The sequence below is a fragment of the Helicoverpa armigera genome, chromosome 19 (genome assembly GCF_030705265.1).
Source record: "Helicoverpa armigera isolate CAAS_96S chromosome 19, ASM3070526v1, whole genome shotgun sequence".
NCBI lineage: Eukaryota > Metazoa > Arthropoda > Insecta > Lepidoptera > Noctuidae > Helicoverpa > Helicoverpa armigera.
The window spans coordinates 7,820,403-7,840,392 of record NC_087138.1 but is presented as its reverse complement, the minus strand read 5'-3'; the positions used below and the strand labels follow the sequence as shown (position 1 = coordinate 7,840,392).

Sequence of the window (19,990 nt, the reverse complement as noted above, 5' to 3'; positions counted from 1 at the left end):
CTGTAATAATAGCTGTGTTTGTGAATAAATACATAAATGAAACTATGGACTGATTATGGAAAATACGTTTTTGTACACTGTGAAATAATAATACGTAAAGAATTGATTACAGTTACCGTGCAAAATTCAGAAACTACTGTTTACATAATTTTGAACGCATTGTACTTTACATTGACTGTATTTGAACGCGTTTCTAATAATAAACGTTAATGTCAAAAAGTCTCTCAGTCAGCTGTCATTAATCAAATTGACATTTCAGTGTTTCAGGAAGAAAATTGTTGGAGTTCCAACCGCAAATGCTAATTACAAAAATAAATGTGTAAATAAACCATTACATGCTTCGATACGCGTGAGAATTAACTGACAAATATGTTGTAATACTAGCTTCAGGGACTCGCAGACAATCAACTTTACAGAAGATATATTTTCTTCAAACTGCAATAAACAAGTCGTTTGAATCTACCATGAAATAAAGTAAGTCTTAATATAAGAAACCGTTATTTAACGATAAAATTAAATTAGAAATGTGAACATAAAGATAACAACTCAATGTTTCGCCATTGTAAAGTAGTCGACTTCCGAAATATTGATGAAGGTAAGAGAACAACTTTCATTTGTTTATTTAATACTAGAAGAAGCTTTAAGCAGTACCAGACCGCATAAAAAACCGGTCTCTAGTTCGATGTCCAAACGATCTAAAAATCAAAGCCATTGTATTTGAGACTCCCTCAAATATTATGTTGTTCTGCAGATTGATTTTTATGTGCATAATAACCCTTTTCACAAGTCTGCTAGCAGAAATTTCTTCAGAAATAAGCAGTACCTTATACATTATACACAATTTATAAAATAAATATATTTTTCTCATTGTTTCACAGCAAAAAGTCAGCAATTAAAATGCATTATAGCAAATGAAATGATCAAACATGAACATGAGATCTAAGAATTTATTGTACTGCCTATTTTTTCGGCCATGGCTGGGCGTACCCTTTGGGATCGGTATAGCTGTCTCTATAGTATATTATTGGTGGCTTATATCCAGGATCAGTATATTGGAATCACAGAATAAAGTGTTCAAGACACAGTTACGGCTGTCACAGAGCGTTATGAAACAAATGTCGGTTGATTCCGTATCTAATTATGAAGTTCCTGTGGTAAGTGAATTAAATATTCTTGCAATTAATGTAATTTTTCAGTTAATTAGATATTTACCCTGTTGTTTGTTTGAGTGCAGGTACATGAGAGATTTTATTGAATTGATTTGATATTGTTTTATAATTAGCAACATACCAGGAGTTAAAGTCATGTTTTATTATATTCGATTAACTTTAACACATAATGCATTTAAGAAAAACACTACAAATTCCCACTTATCAACAATTCAACTTATTCAGCAGGCTTTATGTTTTTACCACTCATTACAATCTTCCTTCCTCAGATACCCGATGCAGTGGGAACGCTTTGTGAAACGGTGCACATAGCATTAGTATGTATGGGGAAGTGTACGAGGCAGATCACGCCGATGATCAAATCTTTGATGCACCACCGACAGAACCCGATACATTTCCACTTCGTTGTAGATAGCAGATCTCATGTTACCATTAATAAACTTTTTGACACTTGGGACTTGCCCGATGGTAAGTAAAAATAGCAATTAGTCCATACATATAATAAATCTGTAGGGAAGTCATTGTTGTAAGTACATTTAAAATATTTTTTTAAATTGCTAGCGTATTAAAAAATAACCAACAGAATCCTTTTCTAATGTTTTTTGGAATTCATGACTTTGAATAATAAGTATTAAAGTAAAAATAAAGGTAATTATTAGTAACAGTAATTCCTTGGCTATCCTTTCAGTGGGTATACATGATTTGAAATCAATTTCAGAAAATATAGTTCCCTCATTTCTTCTTAATAATGTTTTAAAATAATGTAACTAAACAATCAGTATAGTAATTGAATAACTACATGTTATTCCAAATAACATTAGCCTTGTTGCAAACTTAAATACAACCTACACAGATAAAAGGTTGACATTGTCACAGCTGTATCAACAGTAGATCCTTACATACCAAATGGAAAAACACCTTTATAACTAAGTTGTTATGATAAACGTGCTTGCAAGCGGTCAAAGTCAAAGGATTGTGATTTACTAGCTATTCCCCGTGGTTTCACCCACGTCCCAAGGGAGCTACCTTCCGCAGCTGGATAAAATGTAGCCAGTAATGTAGTGTTACAATGTAAGACTTTTACAATAGGCTACTTAGAACTTATTTACTGAATGATAAACTGAAAATTTCACCCTTCACATAATCATTATAACATATACATATATGCTAGTTTTTAAGGTATTTATCTATGGGCCATTGATGCCTGAAAATAAAGTTTTAAATAAATAAAATAATCTTGTTTTTCTTTTTCAGTAAAATACTCATGCTACAATGCAGAGGAGCATCTAACACAGGTACAATGGGTGCCAAACAGTCACTACTCCGGGGTATACGCACTAGTCAAACTGTTGTTCCCAGATATCTTGCCGGACACACTGAGTCAGGCCATTGTGTTGGACTCGGACTTAACCTTCTTGTGTGATGTGGCCGAACTGTGGGCTTTGTTTAGAAATATGACTGATGAACAGGTAAGAAGTAAAAAAAATATTTGAAATTAAAAGTAAATTATAATATAGAAAAATGTATCAGTTTTTATTTATTGTTGTACTATTCAAAATATATTGAAATATAGTTCTACTCTATAAACTTTGAAACTATTGTTGTATGAAAATAAAGCAATGGAGTGTATTTCAAAAGGTTTAATTTCAAGGGAAATACAAACATCCGAATTGGAACAACTTCCTTCTTGGGAAGTAGGTTAAAAAACAAGTTGGTATTAACTAAATAATCGCTTTATATGATAATACAATTATGTTCAAATACCGTAGAAGATAAAACTTAAAGGCTGTCTCAAATCCTGGCTTCTATACATTTCCTCCTATACCTAACTAACTAAAAAAAATCCTTCCACAGTTTATAGGCCTAGTAGAAAACGAAAGCAGTTGGTACCTCAACAAAGCGAAACGCTGGCCAGCCCTAGGACGAGGGTACAACACAGGAGTCATGTTACTGGACCTTAAAAAGATCAGAACTACTACCGATTGGACCAGACTATGGCATGATGCAGTAAGAGATAACATTGGTAGACTGAAACAAACTACTTTAGCTGATCAAGATGTTATAAATGCTATAATTAAAAGTCAGCCTCGGTTTGTGTATAATATGAGCTGTCAGTACAATGTTCAGATGTCTACGCAGACGTTAGCTAAGAATTGTTATGGGGAAGATAGTAATAATGTTAAGGTGAGTGTGTTTGAAAATCATCATAAATGCGAAGGTGATACTGTCAGTTTTTTCTGTCGCACTACGCCAAAACTACATATATGTATTGTTATAGTGCCTCAATCAATACATTCCTATTAAAACGATTTAGAACAGTCATACAGATCATCTAGAATCTGATAATAATATATGAATCTGATAGGCTTATCCTGGTGCCTTAAGTACTTCCTATTGGCTGTTTAGAATTTGGCCGCTGCTTCTCTCTACTTCCGTTTTAGTTTGCCTTACTCTAGTAACAAAATTATTTAAAAAACACTGTACAAAAAGCTTTTAAAGTTTCTGCTTTACAAAGAAATAATTACTATGTTCCAGGTAATACATTGGAACTCGCCGCTGAAACATAATATAAATATTCGCGACGCGAGTTATTTTCGCGACATACATCGCTCCTACGTGAACTTTGATGGTAATCTGTTGCGGGAAAAGCTACACAGATGCTCTTTTATCGAACACGTTACCGTGAAAGTAAGTATAAAATATATTACCTATTACGTTAAGTTAATTAGTATAATTGGTTCTGGAATGCCAACATTCAAAAAAATCACAACATAGGCCATCTAACCGAAAATATCTCTACCAACTTCTTATATTTATTGGTCGAAAAATAATGAATGAAACAAATTTATTATAACCAATTCCATTTGCCAATTTTGCAAGATGCATAAATAAATATTGTTATGCCGTACAAGAATCTCGAAGGGCATAAGACCCCCACTACCACTACCTACTTTACAAATACTGTCCCAAGCCCGCAATAAAACAGTTTTCACTTCAGTAGCTCAAACATGGTTTTACTCCATAAAAACAATGAGCTAAATCGACTTTTCACCTGTGAGACAAAGCATGGCTCTATCTAGCATGATTTATCTATCAGTCAGTATGTCAATGGATAGCTCTCTCTCACTAGTAGAACAAGAGTTCGAATTTCGATCCAGAAAAACTACTGAAATGATAATATCAATTTTTAATCTATCACCAGGCAAACCAATCAGACCTTTGCAGCAGTTTCCGCGCCGCACAGAAAGTAAAGCTGCGCACACACTTGTACTTCACGGACTATAGTCACGCGAACGCGGATAGTTTTGACGTTACACTCGCGGTACAGCTGTCTATGGACCGCCTACAGTTTCTGGATAGACTGGGACATTATTGGGAAGGTATGTAGGAATTTAGACCTTAGGGGTGCTGATTTTAGGTGTGTTTTTCTTTGAACGGATACTATAGTCACGCGAACGCTGATAGTTTTGACGTCACGCTCGCGGTACAGCTGTCTATGGACAGCCTACAGTTTCTGGATAGACTGGGACATTATTGGGAAGGTAGGTGCGAATTTAGACCTTGGGTATGTTGATTTAAGGAGTATTTTCCTTGGCTTCGTCCGCGTCCTGTGGGAACTACTTCCCGCATACCGGATAGAAAGTAGATAATATTTTATTTAGATACTACATTACTTTATCAACATCCGTTCAATCGCAAACATCTACACATCCCAACTTTCAAGTTTTTCATATAAATATTAAGTATGTGCCTATGTAAAGTTGGTATAATATTTTTCAAATCTTGAAATGCAACTGTCCTCTTTTTACCCGACTTCAAAAAAGAATTATTGACATGTTAATTGATTACAGGTCCCCTCAGTGTGGCGATATATTTAGCCGACTGTGAAGTGGATAATCTTTGGAGGTTTATAAAAGACTGGTCCGATACTCTTAGAGATAGGAAGAATATTGGGTATCATTTGGTGTTTAAACATGATAAGGTAAGATAGGTGTACATAAGGCAACAGAATTTTCTTTGTGGCTTTACCCTTTGGGTACGGAACCCTAAAAAGGACGATTAATTAATGCTAATTAGGTATATTGTAAGAAACTAGTAAATGCACCATCATGAATTTAGCGCATTTGCGCAAACTTTGCGCAATATTTAATATATTGCTATGGTTACATCTAGCTAACTCTTTTTTATGCTGTCAACTTTACTGGTGACATTTGCAAAGCATTGTCTAAAGTTTAATAAACCTGAATTTTACCAACTGCTGTATAAAAAAAAATTACATCCTCTTGAGTAGTTTTGGCGAGAAAACCGGACATAATCTATCTTTTGTAAATTTTTGACGTTCAAAAAGTGCTGTTTTGCAGCCAAGACTTTTTAATATAATTTTCCCTCAGGTACACTACCCAGTGAACTACTTACGCAATGTGGCTCTAGAGAACGTGAACACTCCGTACGTGTTCCTAATGGACGTGGACTTCGTGCCCATGGCGGGATTGTACGACCATCTGCGCAACGCCATACAGCTCATCAACCCTTACCCTCAGAAGAAGGTCAGTGCAGAAGTTTTTAGAATTGTATTACAAGGCAAAAAGTTACAATAAGATATAGAAGAAAAGAAAGTGAACACCCCGTATGTATTCCTAAGGCCTCCCATCTACGTCAGATAAACAGTGATCGAGTTTTTGGTGGGGGGGAAATAGAACCCATTGATAGCTATAGTGTATAGTGTTTCAAAGCACATATCGTACAAAAAGCAAGCATTGAAAAACTTACATTAAATCGGTCCGATCATCTGTTCTACAAAAAGGTCCTTAGATACTACGTCACTGACGTGCTTATCAATGACTTAAATATGTCACGACTCTTACTGACTCAAGCTCACCATATTCCTTCCTAAGTCCTTTATGTACAGGGCCCACCAGGGCCTAGGTCTATCAGGAAAAAAAGGCTTTATGTACCAGTGCCGTGCCGTCTTTCAAACAATTCCGGAGCCCCATATATACGTTGACGACCTAACAACAAGAACTTTGCTGATCTCGAAAGACTAACTTCTTTTATTAGTTTTAAGAACAAAAATTTACCGTGACTAATTAAGTATATATATATCTAAACGCTGTGTTTTTTATCCCAGTGCCTAGTAGTAGCTGCCTTCGAAACCCAACGCTACCGTACATCAATGCCGCGCAACAAGGCAGCACTGCTCTCGCGCCTGCGCTCTGCGCCGGGCGACGTGCAGCCCTTCCGAGCGCGCGAGTGGCCGAAAGGACATCGCGCTACTAACTATACGAGATGGGCTACTGCTACTGCGCCTTATGAGGTAGGTAGCCAAACTTTAGGGATCACACAGGATTACTAGGGCCCAAATTCTATGACAACATAAACGTCTGTAGCACCTTACAAGGTATGAAGAGAGTGATCGACAAACTTAATGGCGGTTTGCAACTAACTTCTGAGTGGCGATGCTCTCCGCACTCTTCCCCAACCCTCTTATATCTGAAAGTCGTTTCTGTGCATCGACTTATGCGAACCGAACCGCCATTAAGTTTGACACGAATAATAAATTTGGCGTCTGAGCTACTGCTACTGCGCCTCATGAGGTGGGTAGCCATATTTTAGAAGACGCACGAGATAAGTAATTAGGCCCCAAGTTCACCTACAACATACTAGTAATTTGTCATTCATTTTGAAAAACTAGATGTTGTCGGTGAAAAACCCAATTTCCTAAGATTGTAAAATCAAAATTTTTTATCGATATAAAAATCTTACTGTACATTACTTTTTTACAGGACTTTTACTTGTTTAGGGCCTCCAATCAGGAAAATATGGTCCTAACTGGGTCGTCACCTGGCATCTAATATTAATATTTCTCTACTTTCAGGAGTGGTCTCTACTCTAGTATAAAAGGAACAATATCAAAACAGGTTTTATTACATTTCAGGTGGAGTGGCAGTCAGACTACGAGCCGTATCTAGTCGTTCATAGATCTGTGCCTAAATACGATACAAGGTTTTCCGGCTTTGGTTGGAACAAGGTAATCTTTAGTCATTAACATTTTTCTGAAATAAAGTATGGTAAGCAAAAGACGTTTTGCTTTAACTCGGCAAAAGTGTAAATTAGCATCATATTTGTAAAATTATGTACCAATTTAATTTGTGTCAAAATAATGAATGCGCAGCTCGCGAGTCGTTTACGAGCGGCGTCTCTTTAGCGCAAAGCTCGAACAAATATGCACGCCCGCAGTTCGCGAACGGCCCGTAAGTTACGCATTCGCCAGATATGTCATTTTTTGCGCCACTTCTTCCCAGCAAAAAGGCAGCTATTTTGGGGGTTGTCTTTTGTTTTGACATACTAAAAGTGCTAATTTATCAGCCCAATTTGAATTAACGTTTTTGAAAATTGGCCTCTAGGTATCTCACAGCGTGGAGCTGCGAGCTCAGGGGTACCGCGCGGTGGTGCTGCCGGGCGCCTTCGTGCTGCACACGCCGCACGCGCCCTCGCAGGACATCACCGCCTTCCGCGCGGACCCGCACTATCGCGTGTACGTCACCATGACAACATACATTAACAAGGAAAAATGCTTTAAAAACTAATAAAAAAACCCTAGTCATGTATTGTCATCAGAACTCAGAGCGTGTGCAAAATTTTTGACTTTGAAGACTGGGAAGTGGGTCAAATTAAGATTCTAAGATTTTCTTACATCATCCATCGTCCGAGACTTTTTCCCAACCATGTTGGGGTCGGCTTCCAGTCTAACCGAATTCAGCTAAGTACCAGTGCTTTACAAGAAGCGACTGCCTATCTGACCTTCTCAACCCGGGCAACCATGTACCCCTTGGTTAGACTGGTGTCAGACTTAATGGCTTCTGACTACCCGTGCCAGACCGACTATTATCAGAATTCAGAGCTTGAAAAATAAAAAGGCCATCAAAAAATACACATATCTTTGCATAAAATAATGCGAAACATTGGTTGTTTTTACTATCGCATAACGACACTTTTCATTTTTTACACAACCAACAGGTAAGTTTCGTATTATTTACACTTATTTCTAGAATCCATAAATAAACTGTTAAGTAAAAAAATATAGAAACTATATATAATTTATTTTCGATATTTTTTTCCTTTTTTCAGTTGCCTAGCATTACTCAAACAAGAATTCATGGAAGATTTAAAAAGAAAGTACAATGTGACATTCGAAGAGCCGTCTAAACCGGATCAAGTTTATTTAGCTCAAGCAAAAAGCATGATATACAACCAAGTGCCAGACCAAGAGGTAAACTGACTGTTGTAATTATTACACTAAACTGTGGTGTTGTTTATTACCCCGTAAAATAAGTATTCAATGCCCCAAAATATTTTTAATAAGGTATCTTATAATGTAAAGTTTGAACGTGGGACACTTCAGTGTATAACTTTTGAGGGTAAAGGCTAGAGTTAATGTACAACATAAGTTGATTTAAGAAAATCATTTTCTGTTATTAGTGAACTTTAGCCTAAATAAAAAGTTCTTCAGCTAGTTAATGGAGAACAAAATTACTAGCGGAGGTGCCGAAAAATCTCCTAAAAATATAACATAAACACAGATTATAATATAAATTTAACCTAGAAGAAGGCGCCTGACCTACTTGCATTATAGCATCTCTGTTACACTATCCCTACTCCGTGGTTCATATAGCAGATTTGTAGATTCGAGAGTGTTAAATATTTTATGTACTCTATAATATTGTCATATTTTAAAGGCATTTACTTCAGTCTGTGATTATATACCCCATATCTGTGTTATATATGTACGTTTAATTGCTTATTTAATGTTATTGAATTTGATTAAAACGTGTATGCAATTACATTTTTATAAGACTGCCCACAAGAGAATGTTAAGTGCTACCGTTAGTTGAGCGGATGGGTTAAAATAATATAAGCTAATAACATTTGCGGGTAATTAATAACACCAACACTTTTAAAAATATATTCACATTAGTGATGTTATGAAAAGTCGATTAAAATAAACAAGCAAAGGTTTTTCTTTAAAAAACGCACAGTATGTATGTTGTATGTCAGAAATATCGTATTACGATGATTTGACGATAAATCGCCTATTCTACAACGTGTAACGTTAAATGCACAAAACTTTTATCTTTCTGAACGAGTTCAAATTCTGTTGAGCAAATTCTGTGAGAAAAAAGTGATTTTAAAAAATTAAGGCCCAATGTTTACCTACAACATAAAAGTCGGTTTCCTTAAAATAACTGTTTACTGTGTTTTTTAATTAACAGTTTTTATTTACTGTCGGTTAACTTGAGCCTAAAGGTTTTCTGAGCTGTCTAATTTTGCTGGCAATTCTGATTATTTCTTGCGTCTGTGACGATGCGGAGACATGATAGCTTGACCTATTAATAAATAGACAGGGCAATATATTTACTGAAGATTTTTTTTTAAATATAATCTGTATAAAAAAATATTTAATTGATTCTACTCATTGTACGGATCAACCTATTTTCAGGTTTTTTGCTCATTTAACGTTACACGTTGTATATGTTGTAAGTACAGCACTATGAATGTATTATGTAAAAAAAAAAGTTTGTAATTTTTTACTAAAATACTCTGTACCATAGACTATAAGTGATTTTACGTAAATAACTTGGAATCTATAATGTACAGTTCAACAGGTTTTAAAATAATAGTTATCTTGTATTTATGTATGTAGATACCACATTTTTATCATATTTATGTTATCCAAATGTTGTAAATAATTATTTTAATGCGTACAGAACATTATAAACAAGTATTTAGTTCTTATAGATCATTATTTATATCGAACCAGTAAAAAATCGTATTATTCAATTTTAAAATTATTTTGTAAAATAAATCGATCGAGTACCCACATTCTTTGCAAAATAAACGATTTGATTTGACAAAACGCAATAACGATTTGATATCGCTACTTCGTAGATTGGCCGACTCATTCTTGAAATAGCCAAATAAAGAGATTGCATTTAAAACGAGATTAGTCAGAAATGGAATATATGTATTTTGTTTGATTATTTTTCCGACCCAAATATCGACCAATAGAATTGCACCATTCGACGTCACGTGGTACAACCTACATGGTATTATACTGAAAATTTTTTGAATATTTTCTCTGGTCGTTGCTACGTCAAACTGACAGGTTGTGGCCGACATTTGGGACGGAAAAATAATCTCCCGAATACCACACGAGCTTCATAATTATCTGGCATTTCCCTCAAGGTTCCCTGCAAACAAATAAAGTCGTCAAGTTTTTCAGGAAAAATCACTCGCGCTTCGCGCTCGTTATTTTTTAACCTGAAAAACTTGACTCCTTCATTTGTTTGCAACGAACCTATCGGAAAATACCCGATAATTTTGAAGCTCTTGTGGTATTATAAGTGATAATTTTTATAACGAGCCCTACATTTGAAAGTATACAAAAATGTGCCACGATATTTCTTACAACCTAAAATGTGAATTTTGAGACAAAAAATAAAATTACGAATTTATTCGATAATCAAAATAATTCAAGAACGGCAATTCAATAATTGAAGGTAGAAATTATTTTCAACTCAATAACTTCAAATAAGATGTTAAGGATTCTGTTATATATTTTCTTCACATCTATATTATTTAATGATCTCTGAATCTGATCTATTCGATTTACAGTAAATCAGTTATGTAGTTTGACATTAAAAATATATTGTAATATTTCACGTTTATCAAACAATAGCTCTAAATGATAATTTATATTCCAATTGTTTTAAGTAATTTTGAAGCAGAGAATATTTCTGTATGCTTAAAAAAGACAGCTGTTAATTTAAATAGGTTTTAATTATACATATTGTCTAATAAGGTATATTCCAAAGTTAAAAATGTAAATTACCTAGTTGATTCTTGAGGCACAAAGAAAAATCAGAGTATGTTAAAAAAACATATTACTTTAAAAAAATTAAGGGTGAGGTGCACCTTTTAACTAACATTTTTTTTTATATCCAGTCATACACTTGCCACCCATTGGCCAAATCGGCGATATTATCGCTGAAAATGGGTCGGTTATCGTTATAGTAAAATGGTGCAAACCACCTTAAAAAGACACTATTTTTGTTACTATTTATCGTTATTTTGTTCCTTATAGAACCAAAGATCGTGTGAATATTGCAAATGTACACAACACAAATTTATTTACTGAAACATACCTACGCAACATTTAAATAAATATTGTATAGAAACATTTTAAATACATTGTGTAAGAAGTACAATGCACTTTTTCGGTTAATTGTGCAACCGAATTATTTTTGGATAATTAATAAGCCGCATTTAGTTTTATAAGAATAAGATAATTATTTTTAAACATCCACTTTTACCGAGCTCTTATGTCAAACTTATGTTTAAAGTATTTCCTAAGTATTTAAGTATGTTTATCACAAGAAAGCATAATAAGTTACCTAATTTAATATTAATATAAGTTTACCAAAGATTGTATTATTTTTGAGTATTTTTCAAAAGTTATCACTATAATGTGTCGTTATTACGTCTAAAAACGTTGTAATTATCACTATACCAAGGCATCGTCAAATGTATTCAGAGTTAAATATTTTTACGTATTATTTAAATATATTGCCAGAATAAAAACATTCGAATGTAAAAGGTTTTATTTATTTATGAGCGAAAACCTATCACTAACAGATATTACATGGTTATACCAACTTCTTAAATCTGATGAAAATGCAGTCAAACGTATGCAGAATATCAGTTTTAAAATATAATAAATAGGTATCCACTACTCATATTATTATTTATTATAAAAACTCGCTTCTTGAACATCCATTTCTGTATATATCTTTTTAACAATTCTTCAATAGCTTTCAATTCCAACCATCTTAGATTCCGCATTGGCAAACAAATTATTGCTATTAGGATTCTCTTTAGTCGTCAAAAGCCAAAGCAACACTATAATCTGGAAATCCAAGTCTTGTATATCCTTCTTCAGGTTGGAGACGGCTTTCTTCGCAGTCACTAATGGAGAATTGTCATTCATTGAAGAACCTTTAGATTCTGTCCTCTGCTTTATATTCTCTACTTTAGAAGTCAATTCGTTCAGTGTCTCTTGTCTTTCTGTAACTCCTACGCTAACATCTTTATATTCATTCGTAACTTTGCTCAGCTCATCAAGCAAAGATCCATAGTCTCTAACCAAAGGTTCAAACTGTTCGTTCAATATATTCTCTCTCGCCAATACCTTGTCCATTACCGAACTAATATTTCCATGTAATTTTTTCAACTGGGATCCTGTAGTTTTGAATCTCTCAAATAGTTCGTCTCTATATGTCCTCATTTGGGAATGTCTGGCTCGCCAATCGCGACCATCAGCTGAAATTTTCAGCCTCAACGCTGGTGCTACTCTCTCTAACTCCAACTTCCACGCTTCCCAATCATGGACCTTCTTAACTAAACTCTCTTTTTCCTCTTTTTCTTCTCCATCGAATTCTTCTTCAGATTCCCCGGAATAAATTGCCATTTCTTCTTCAACTTTGTCAAGTAAGATTTCAGTTTCATCTTCAACTTGGTCTATGTCGTCAGCAGCTTCTTCTGGCTCTGCTATATCTACGATTGGTTTCTGCCATTCGAACCCTTCAACTTTCAGAACTTCATCAGCTAGAACGTTTAATACATAGCACACTTGTTCACCATATCCCTGCTTCAGTTTGTGTGAAGAGAAATCAACGGCTATTTCTTTCTCTCTCAGAACATCGACTATAGTAGCAATGATAATGTTTGGATCATCTTCCTCGTTGGGCTGTTCAAATTCCTTCCCAGTTTTTCTTATAAGCCATGCGGCTGTCGATGCAAACACATAGAATTGTTCCCCAGGATTCGTGCCAGTGATAAAATAATGCCTGCTCATTGGTTTCATTTTTATATGCGAACGTAACTCGGTGTCGATCTTGAGTATACGCAATTTATCCATTAGGTTAAGATCCATTGTTCTTATTCTATTTCAAAGGAGAAATAACAACACTCAACTATTATACGTTCACACAAACGATGTCAACGTGTCATGTTATGTTTGACTCACGTAACCATAGCAACATGCTGGCGTTTATACAATTGAACCAAAGAGTCCTTATGTACGGTCTACTCGGTCGTGCTGGGTTCGTAGCCCATAGTTTGTCCATTGGAACATGCATCTTTCTTTTAGGTCCAGTTTCACTGATTATCGATTAAGTGTCAGTTAGTTATCTGGTAGTTAATGCTATCGGTCAGATAAAAGCTGCTTATAATTTCTGCCAGATTTTAAATTTTGTCTATCAGATAAGTTTTAGACTTTATCAGAAACCGGTCAAATTGGCCATCAGTAAAACCACAGATTACCTGAGTAGTTATCTACTTAAATAAAACTGAATACGATATGTATGTAAGGACAGCCGCATCAGTCTGACTACCTCGAATTCTCGATTCATTCGCACTGTCACTATGCGTTTCGCGTTATTTTCGATACAAATAGACACGGCCGAAGGACGAACTTCGCTATACGTCAGAACTTTTTTTATACTCAGCCTTTATTAGAAACGTTTTATTTCAAGATACAAAATATCAAAAATAAAATACAATGAGTGTTCTAGTCTGAGTAATTCAACATTTTTATAATTTCACTATGAATGGTGCCCCGTCTTGGTTTCTTAGTCACATAATCATCGTCATCATCCTGCCTTTATCCCAATTTTATATAAGGTCGGCACAACATGTTTTCTTCTTCCATACTCTTCTTTCAACCATCATGTCACAAGTAAAATTCTATTTAGCCATGTCGACTTTCACACAATCCTTCCTTCATTTCTTTGGTCGTCCCTTCTTCTACATCCTCATTCACGCCCATCATCATCACCATTAGTTTCTTAGTCACAATATCCATTTATTTAAGAACTATGTACAAAGTATGTCGTATGTGCTTTCTCAGGCTCTAGACTATCTCAGTGCCAAATTTCATTAAACTTGTTTCAGTTGTATAACGTGAAAGGCGGACAGACATATAGACAAACAGAGTCACTATCGCATTTATAATATTAAGAAGGATCAAGATACGTTTAAGTACCTATTCGCGAATTTTGTTACAGTATTTCAGTATTCGTATTCATGGTAAGTAGTAACGAGAGCCTACATGAGTAATCAGGGTTTAGATCGATATTTTCAACTAATTAGACGCCTAATGTATGTGGTAATGGTTTGTTAACAATTACTTAATTACTTAGTCATTTTTTGTAACAATAGAAAAGTTATTAGGTACCTATATGAATCATTTGGGTATACCTAAGTGGACTATCTATTACGGTTTTGAGGTACGAAATAATGCCACAACTGCGACTTAATTAAAAAAGTATTTGGTACTTCTTTTGTATCTAAGCTATGATATGTCCATTGGCTTTAAAAAACCAAAGAAAAGTTTGTGATGTTTTCCTTCCTAACGTAAATGACTAAGAAATTGTTATGAAAGTCACAGAGTCTGATTGACTATGATTATCGATTAATTGAATTGATTTAAAAAATAATTAGGTAATAGTCGTGGAATTTTAAAAACCTACAAATAAAGTTATTGTTATGTTTAAATTATAATTAAATTCGGATGACTCGTGACCGCATCTTATTTATTTATTTATCTGAACCCAAAAGGCCGGGTGAGTAAGCATCTGACACACGGCCGTCTGATGCGTCAAGGAATATAATACCAACAAATAAATATTGTGGTTAGTGTTATTTTGATTTTATTGTTCAGTATGTCACAATATTTTGTGTGACCTGCTTGTTTATAGATGGTACACCTGTTGTGTCCTAGTGGTGATTTAGAAGAGAATATTGCAGAATGGTGATAAGGAACTCTTGGAAAAAGACTGGGTGAGTAACAAATTCTTTCTTTACAACTAATTTTAGGGGTAGTCTTCATGAACAGAGTAAACAATTATAGCTTTATGATGGGACTTCATGCTAGGATCTAATTAAGCACGATCAAAAAATAGTATTAATTATACCTATGTATCTCAATTATGCTAATTGTATCGATAATTTCGTGATGATGGGATTAACCCGAGTTGTATTTTAACTAGGTACCTAAATAGTTTTTTAATGAAAACTTTTGAGTAGGTACACGACAGCAATTATTATTTTTATGTCAGACTTTAACTTTTTTCGAAATACAAGTAATGGATAATGAATAAATATTTTTTTATTAACACTTAAAACATTGCTTTTCATTGACAGTAGGTACATGTTTTTTTTTTATAAAGGACTGTATTAACTTAGCTCGTCATTCTTCAGTACCATGTGTAACTTACGACTTGTCATCATCTAGCTAGACACACCCGCGCTCACCTTGTAACACTGGATACGTTTATTTTTAGCTTAATCTTATGGAAAACTAATTAATTGATCATCCTGTTGATGCAATAGTCACCGTGTCGGGCTGCTGACCTGATGGTCCCGGGTTCGATTCCCGGTATGGATAGTATTTGTGTGATGAGCATGTTTGTTGGCTGTGGTCTGAGTACCTATTGTTGATAAATACATATGTAAGTACATATATGAATTTATGCATGTAGTTTATGAGTTGTGTTAGCTCCCATAACACAAGCTAATCAATAGCTTACCATGATTAAACCAAACGTGTGTGAAAAGATCCCAATATTAAGATTTCTGAAAAAAATGATCAGTCAATCAAAATTCTTTTTTTTTCTGGACGACGCCAGTTTATATCAGATGAAGCAAGAAGAATTGTTACTTTATTATTATAGTGCCAATTTCATTCTTGCCCCTTTCAATGCCAATGTGCAAAGTTATCTATTGTAGTTCGCACAGTACAAAATCATAATACTATATTATGTAGGTAAGTCTGTACTTATATTACACAGCCTATATAAGTAAATATGCTTAAGTCTGAAGTCAATTTTGAAAAGAATATCTTTGCTATTGCAGGATCATCATACTTATTTATTCGAATGTATGTGGTTATAAGCTGGTCTACCTATATGGACTATGTGGTCAACTACAATTCGTTGCAAATTGTCGAAACGAGTTTGAACTTTTTGCAAAGTAAATTCATGATCCATACCTCAGACACGTTAAAGATCTCCTATGCCGTCATCATGTTCAAAAGAAGATACCTATGCATCTATCTACCTACATACTTTGAATTTTGCAACATTTACTGTCAAAGGAATTCTTGTCAAAGTCCTAACTAGGTACTTATTGTCAACTGTCCCGTGGTAATTAAAGTATGCCAAACTGTGTGCCTAACGAGAACTTTTGCTTCTTTCACAAAAGTTTATTAACAGTCCTATGCAGCTCACTAGTATATCTTATTCGTTATATTCAATCGACGATTTTCCTTTCATATAATATAAAATGAAAAAAAAGTCTCAATAAAGACCGGCTTTATCTCGTGTTACTGGCACGATAAAATTAGAAATGTTGCTCGCCAGTATAACTCGTAGCTCAGTCGCGACCAAACGTTCGCGGCAGGCGGACGTCACACGCTTATCTAAAGTTACAAATAATAAACTTCAAAACTTCCCATTTTGTTTGCAACGCAGTGTAAAGTGACGGAACTGTATGAATTTTGTGTTGTTGCTGTATTAACTGGTGTGTGTGCTTCGTGTTAATTTTTTAATTCAAAAAACGGATTTAAGATTGGATGCTTTCGGTTGTAATGTGAATTTGTTTTTATAAGGTAAGTTTGACGTCCTTAATTATTACTTTTTAAGTTACAGCCATAATAAAATAAGTATTTTTCAACACACTCTAAGGAGGACTTATTAGTCAAAACATCTTACTAAAAACTCCTGCAAAGGCTAAGTTAACCTAGGCCTAACTTTTACGAAAGTGACTCTAATCGAAGCCAACCAAAGTAGGCTAGCTGTACATAAAAAATGCAGCTTTTCCTGCACATTAAACTTGTATGACTCTACACGTGACCAAAACTTTCTCATCGGCCGAGGCACCGACACAAAACTTCAAGATTACGATCCTTTTTAATAGCTTTCAACCCAACTCGACATGTTTAAATTCCCAACAGTGACTAAGAAATAACTGTTCTAAAGCCGTAAGTTATTTTAAAAGGTCTAAGTACATTATAAACTGTGAATAAGTCTAGGAAAGTTGCATTCATTAGGTCACCTGAGAAACAGGTTTGATTTTCACATACGATATGCCTGCATTAATACCTACACAATGCATTATAAACTCTATGGTATGTACAAAACATAGCTAAAGTAATAGGGACAAAAACCTAGATGTGGCAAAGTAGGCGTTTAAGGAGTTTTTGCGTACGTATGACTTGTGTCAAGCAATGGCCACGTTTTTACTAAGCAAGTTTTAAGACCTACTTCGTAAAGATGTGACGATATGCAAAGTTTAAACGTTTTGCTAAAGACCTTCGTGGTTTTAAGCAGACAAAAGAGGATTCGTTTTGAAGTCTGGCATTACTTTTACATTTTAATAACAAGGTTATCCGTTCAATTCTTTGAAAGTCTAACACGATTTAAACTTTTGTTATGACATACATTGGTATGTTACTCCCTTTCTAGTGATAAATATGTCTGTATTTCTTGTAGCTAACCGAATCTTGTTTGAAAATTCAAATCTAGTTCTGTCAATCTCTGATAGTGAAGCTTGTACAAACGGCTTTCGTTAAAAATTTAGCACAGATGAAACATGCCCCAGAAACGAACACAAGACTACTTTTGATACGAGAATATAAAGATGATGGATACCTCAGAAATATTCAGGATATTGTAACAAAGCATAGCAATTAATTATTCTAATTTGGGGACGATTCCTGTGGGTTTAAAAATGAGGCACGTTTCTTATTTGCACGAAAAGTTTGGGATGGTTTTCTGCAAAAACGCAACTAAGAAAGAAGAATATGATACTTAGAAGGTATCCTAGAATCTGGACGTTATTCAAAAATGCTCATGAATAAAATGGGGCAGAGCTCCATAATCATCAACGAAGAAATAGATTAATTAAATGTGCAATATAATTGATTAGATCAGCATACAACTATAATAAGTACTCGAGGAAACAATAGAGTATCACCGCTATGGTACACGTTACCGTATCGGAATTTGTATTGATAACTCGCTAACTGATTGCCTGAAGTTGAGCAATCAATTTCTGCGGCTCTATCAATGTTATCATTCAATTCATTTGCAAGGACATTAGCTTTTCTTGTGGATTCTTGCATCTTTTGTTAATTAAAGGGAAAAACGGGACCCTATTACCAAGTCTTTGCTGTCCATTCGTCACCAGGCTGTGCCTCATGAACCGTGATAGTTAGACAGTTGTTTTTTTTTTAAATCTAGCTATAACAATAAATAATGATAACCACAATAAAATACATAAGTATTTTAGGGGGCTCCCCTAATCAAAACGTGATTTTTTTTTGCCGGTTTTTACGCCTCGCCTTCATAGCAAATCATTTGGATTTTGCTCCATATCTGCATCTAATTAGTCCTCTATTCCATGTCATCTCTTCATTGATTCTCATCTTACTCATTTGATTCTTCTCACAGGCCATCAATCTCATTTTTTCGTTCACATTGTTTCTGCTGTCATATCCATCAACAGTTTTTACTTGTAAAACAATACGATACCTTTGCTGTAAAAAAGATCGAGTTATGCGATCGGTTTGGCGGTTTGTTCGTTATAGATAACATACTGGATATGTAACAATATTAATTAGTTCCTTCTTATTTTGTTTGAAAACTTCATTGATGTCTGGTTGTCCATCCGTATAGAATTAGTGGCCAAGTAAATTCAAATACATTAGTCTCACAGAGTTGTATCTGTTACCTATCCTGCTCTGGGTCCAGCGTGAAGGAGTGTCAGACTCTTACTGACTTAAACCCACCATGTTCCTTCTGAAGGCCTTTATGTACCATACCCGCGGTAACTCTTCTGAACAATCCCGCAGCCCCGGCAAGCTTTGTACTTTTCAAATCATGGTTCATACCCTAAACCGCCCAAATTACATGCCCATCTTTTTTATTTACCGCGTTAAATCCTGAAATACCTACATATTCATTGAGTAACGTATCCCAACATAGATATTCAACTGTTTATTTTCCTTTCAGTCGTAAAAGCAAAGAAGGAAAACGTGCGCACGTGTGTAAACAGCCTTATCATTTATCAATGTTGGTAATGTTCATGCATATGAGAAACATAAAAATAAGCATTTCGAATTTGATTCGTATAAGTATTTCTATTATTTCTGTTATCGTAGCGAAATTCAAATTGATTAAAAATTTTACGTTACTTTTTCTGCGTTTAAGCATGGAGGTCTAATATCATGCTCGTAATATTTCTTTTTCATCATCTGCCGAACCTTTGTTAGGGTCGCTTCCAGTATAGCCAGATTCAGCTGAGTACCAGTGTTTTAAATGGAGCAAATGTCTATCTGACCTCCTCAACCCAGTTGTTCGAGCAAGCCTGGCTCCTGACAACCCGTAACGATTGCCAAAGACGTTCAAATAACAGCTGGGATTCACCAGTTTATCATGTCTTCCGAAACACTATTTGTTATGTACTATACATAATAGGGTATTACATGCATTTTTGAAATATATCTTAAATAAATTCTTTAGTCTTAATATATCTCTAAAAAATTAAAAATATTTTTTTTTCTCACGTTATGTACGAATATAAATTAATTGTTTTATCATAATTTCAAATTTCGCGCGTATTTCGCGAAAACGCGGCACACAACGGACGCCATGATTGTTTTTTGGTCATGACGTCATTACGTTAGTAAACAAACTACAGCTGTC

General features: G+C 34.7%; 3 protein-coding genes across 4 annotated transcripts in view; 2 read left to right on the top strand and 1 right to left on the bottom strand.

Annotated features, from left to right (window-relative positions):
- Window positions 1-232: 232 nt before the first annotated feature.
- On the top strand, window positions 233-10,455 carry LOC110374165 (xylosyl- and glucuronyltransferase LARGE2s). Of its 2 annotated transcripts, none has more exons than XM_064039468.1 (13): window positions 233-474; window positions 879-1,154; window positions 1,439-1,637; window positions 2,424-2,638; window positions 3,024-3,353; window positions 3,705-3,857; window positions 4,372-4,549; window positions 5,021-5,151; window positions 5,561-5,716; window positions 6,298-6,483; window positions 7,105-7,197; window positions 7,574-7,704; window positions 8,298-10,455. In XM_064039468.1, the coding sequence occupies exons 2-13, from the start codon at window positions 927-929 to the stop codon at window positions 8,446-8,448; spliced, it is 2,151 nt and encodes a 716-aa protein (XP_063895538.1). In that variant the 5' UTR covers window positions 233-474; window positions 879-926; the 3' UTR covers window positions 8,449-10,455. The 2 variants fall into 2 exon arrangements, with proteins under 2 accessions (XP_063895538.1, XP_063895539.1); XM_064039469.1 differs by having other exon boundaries at window positions 233-595.
- Window positions 10,456-12,030: 1,575 nt separating this feature from the next.
- LOC110374156 (intraflagellar transport protein 57 homolog) lies at window positions 12,031-13,259 on the bottom strand. Its single transcript, XM_021331746.3, has one exon. It carries the CDS (start codon window positions 13,156-13,158, stop codon window positions 12,031-12,033), a length of 1,128 nt encoding a protein of 375 aa, XP_021187421.3. The 5' UTR covers window positions 13,159-13,259.
- A 3,365-nt stretch (window positions 13,260-16,624) lies between these two features.
- The window catches only part of LOC110374133 (uncharacterized), a 36,807-nt gene continuing 33,441 nt past the window's right edge, over window positions 16,625-19,990 (top strand). The window contains exon 1 of the mRNA XM_049841257.2: window positions 16,625-16,893. The gene's annotated coding sequence lies outside the window, so the exon portion shown is untranslated. The remainder of the gene's footprint in view (window positions 16,894-19,990) is intronic.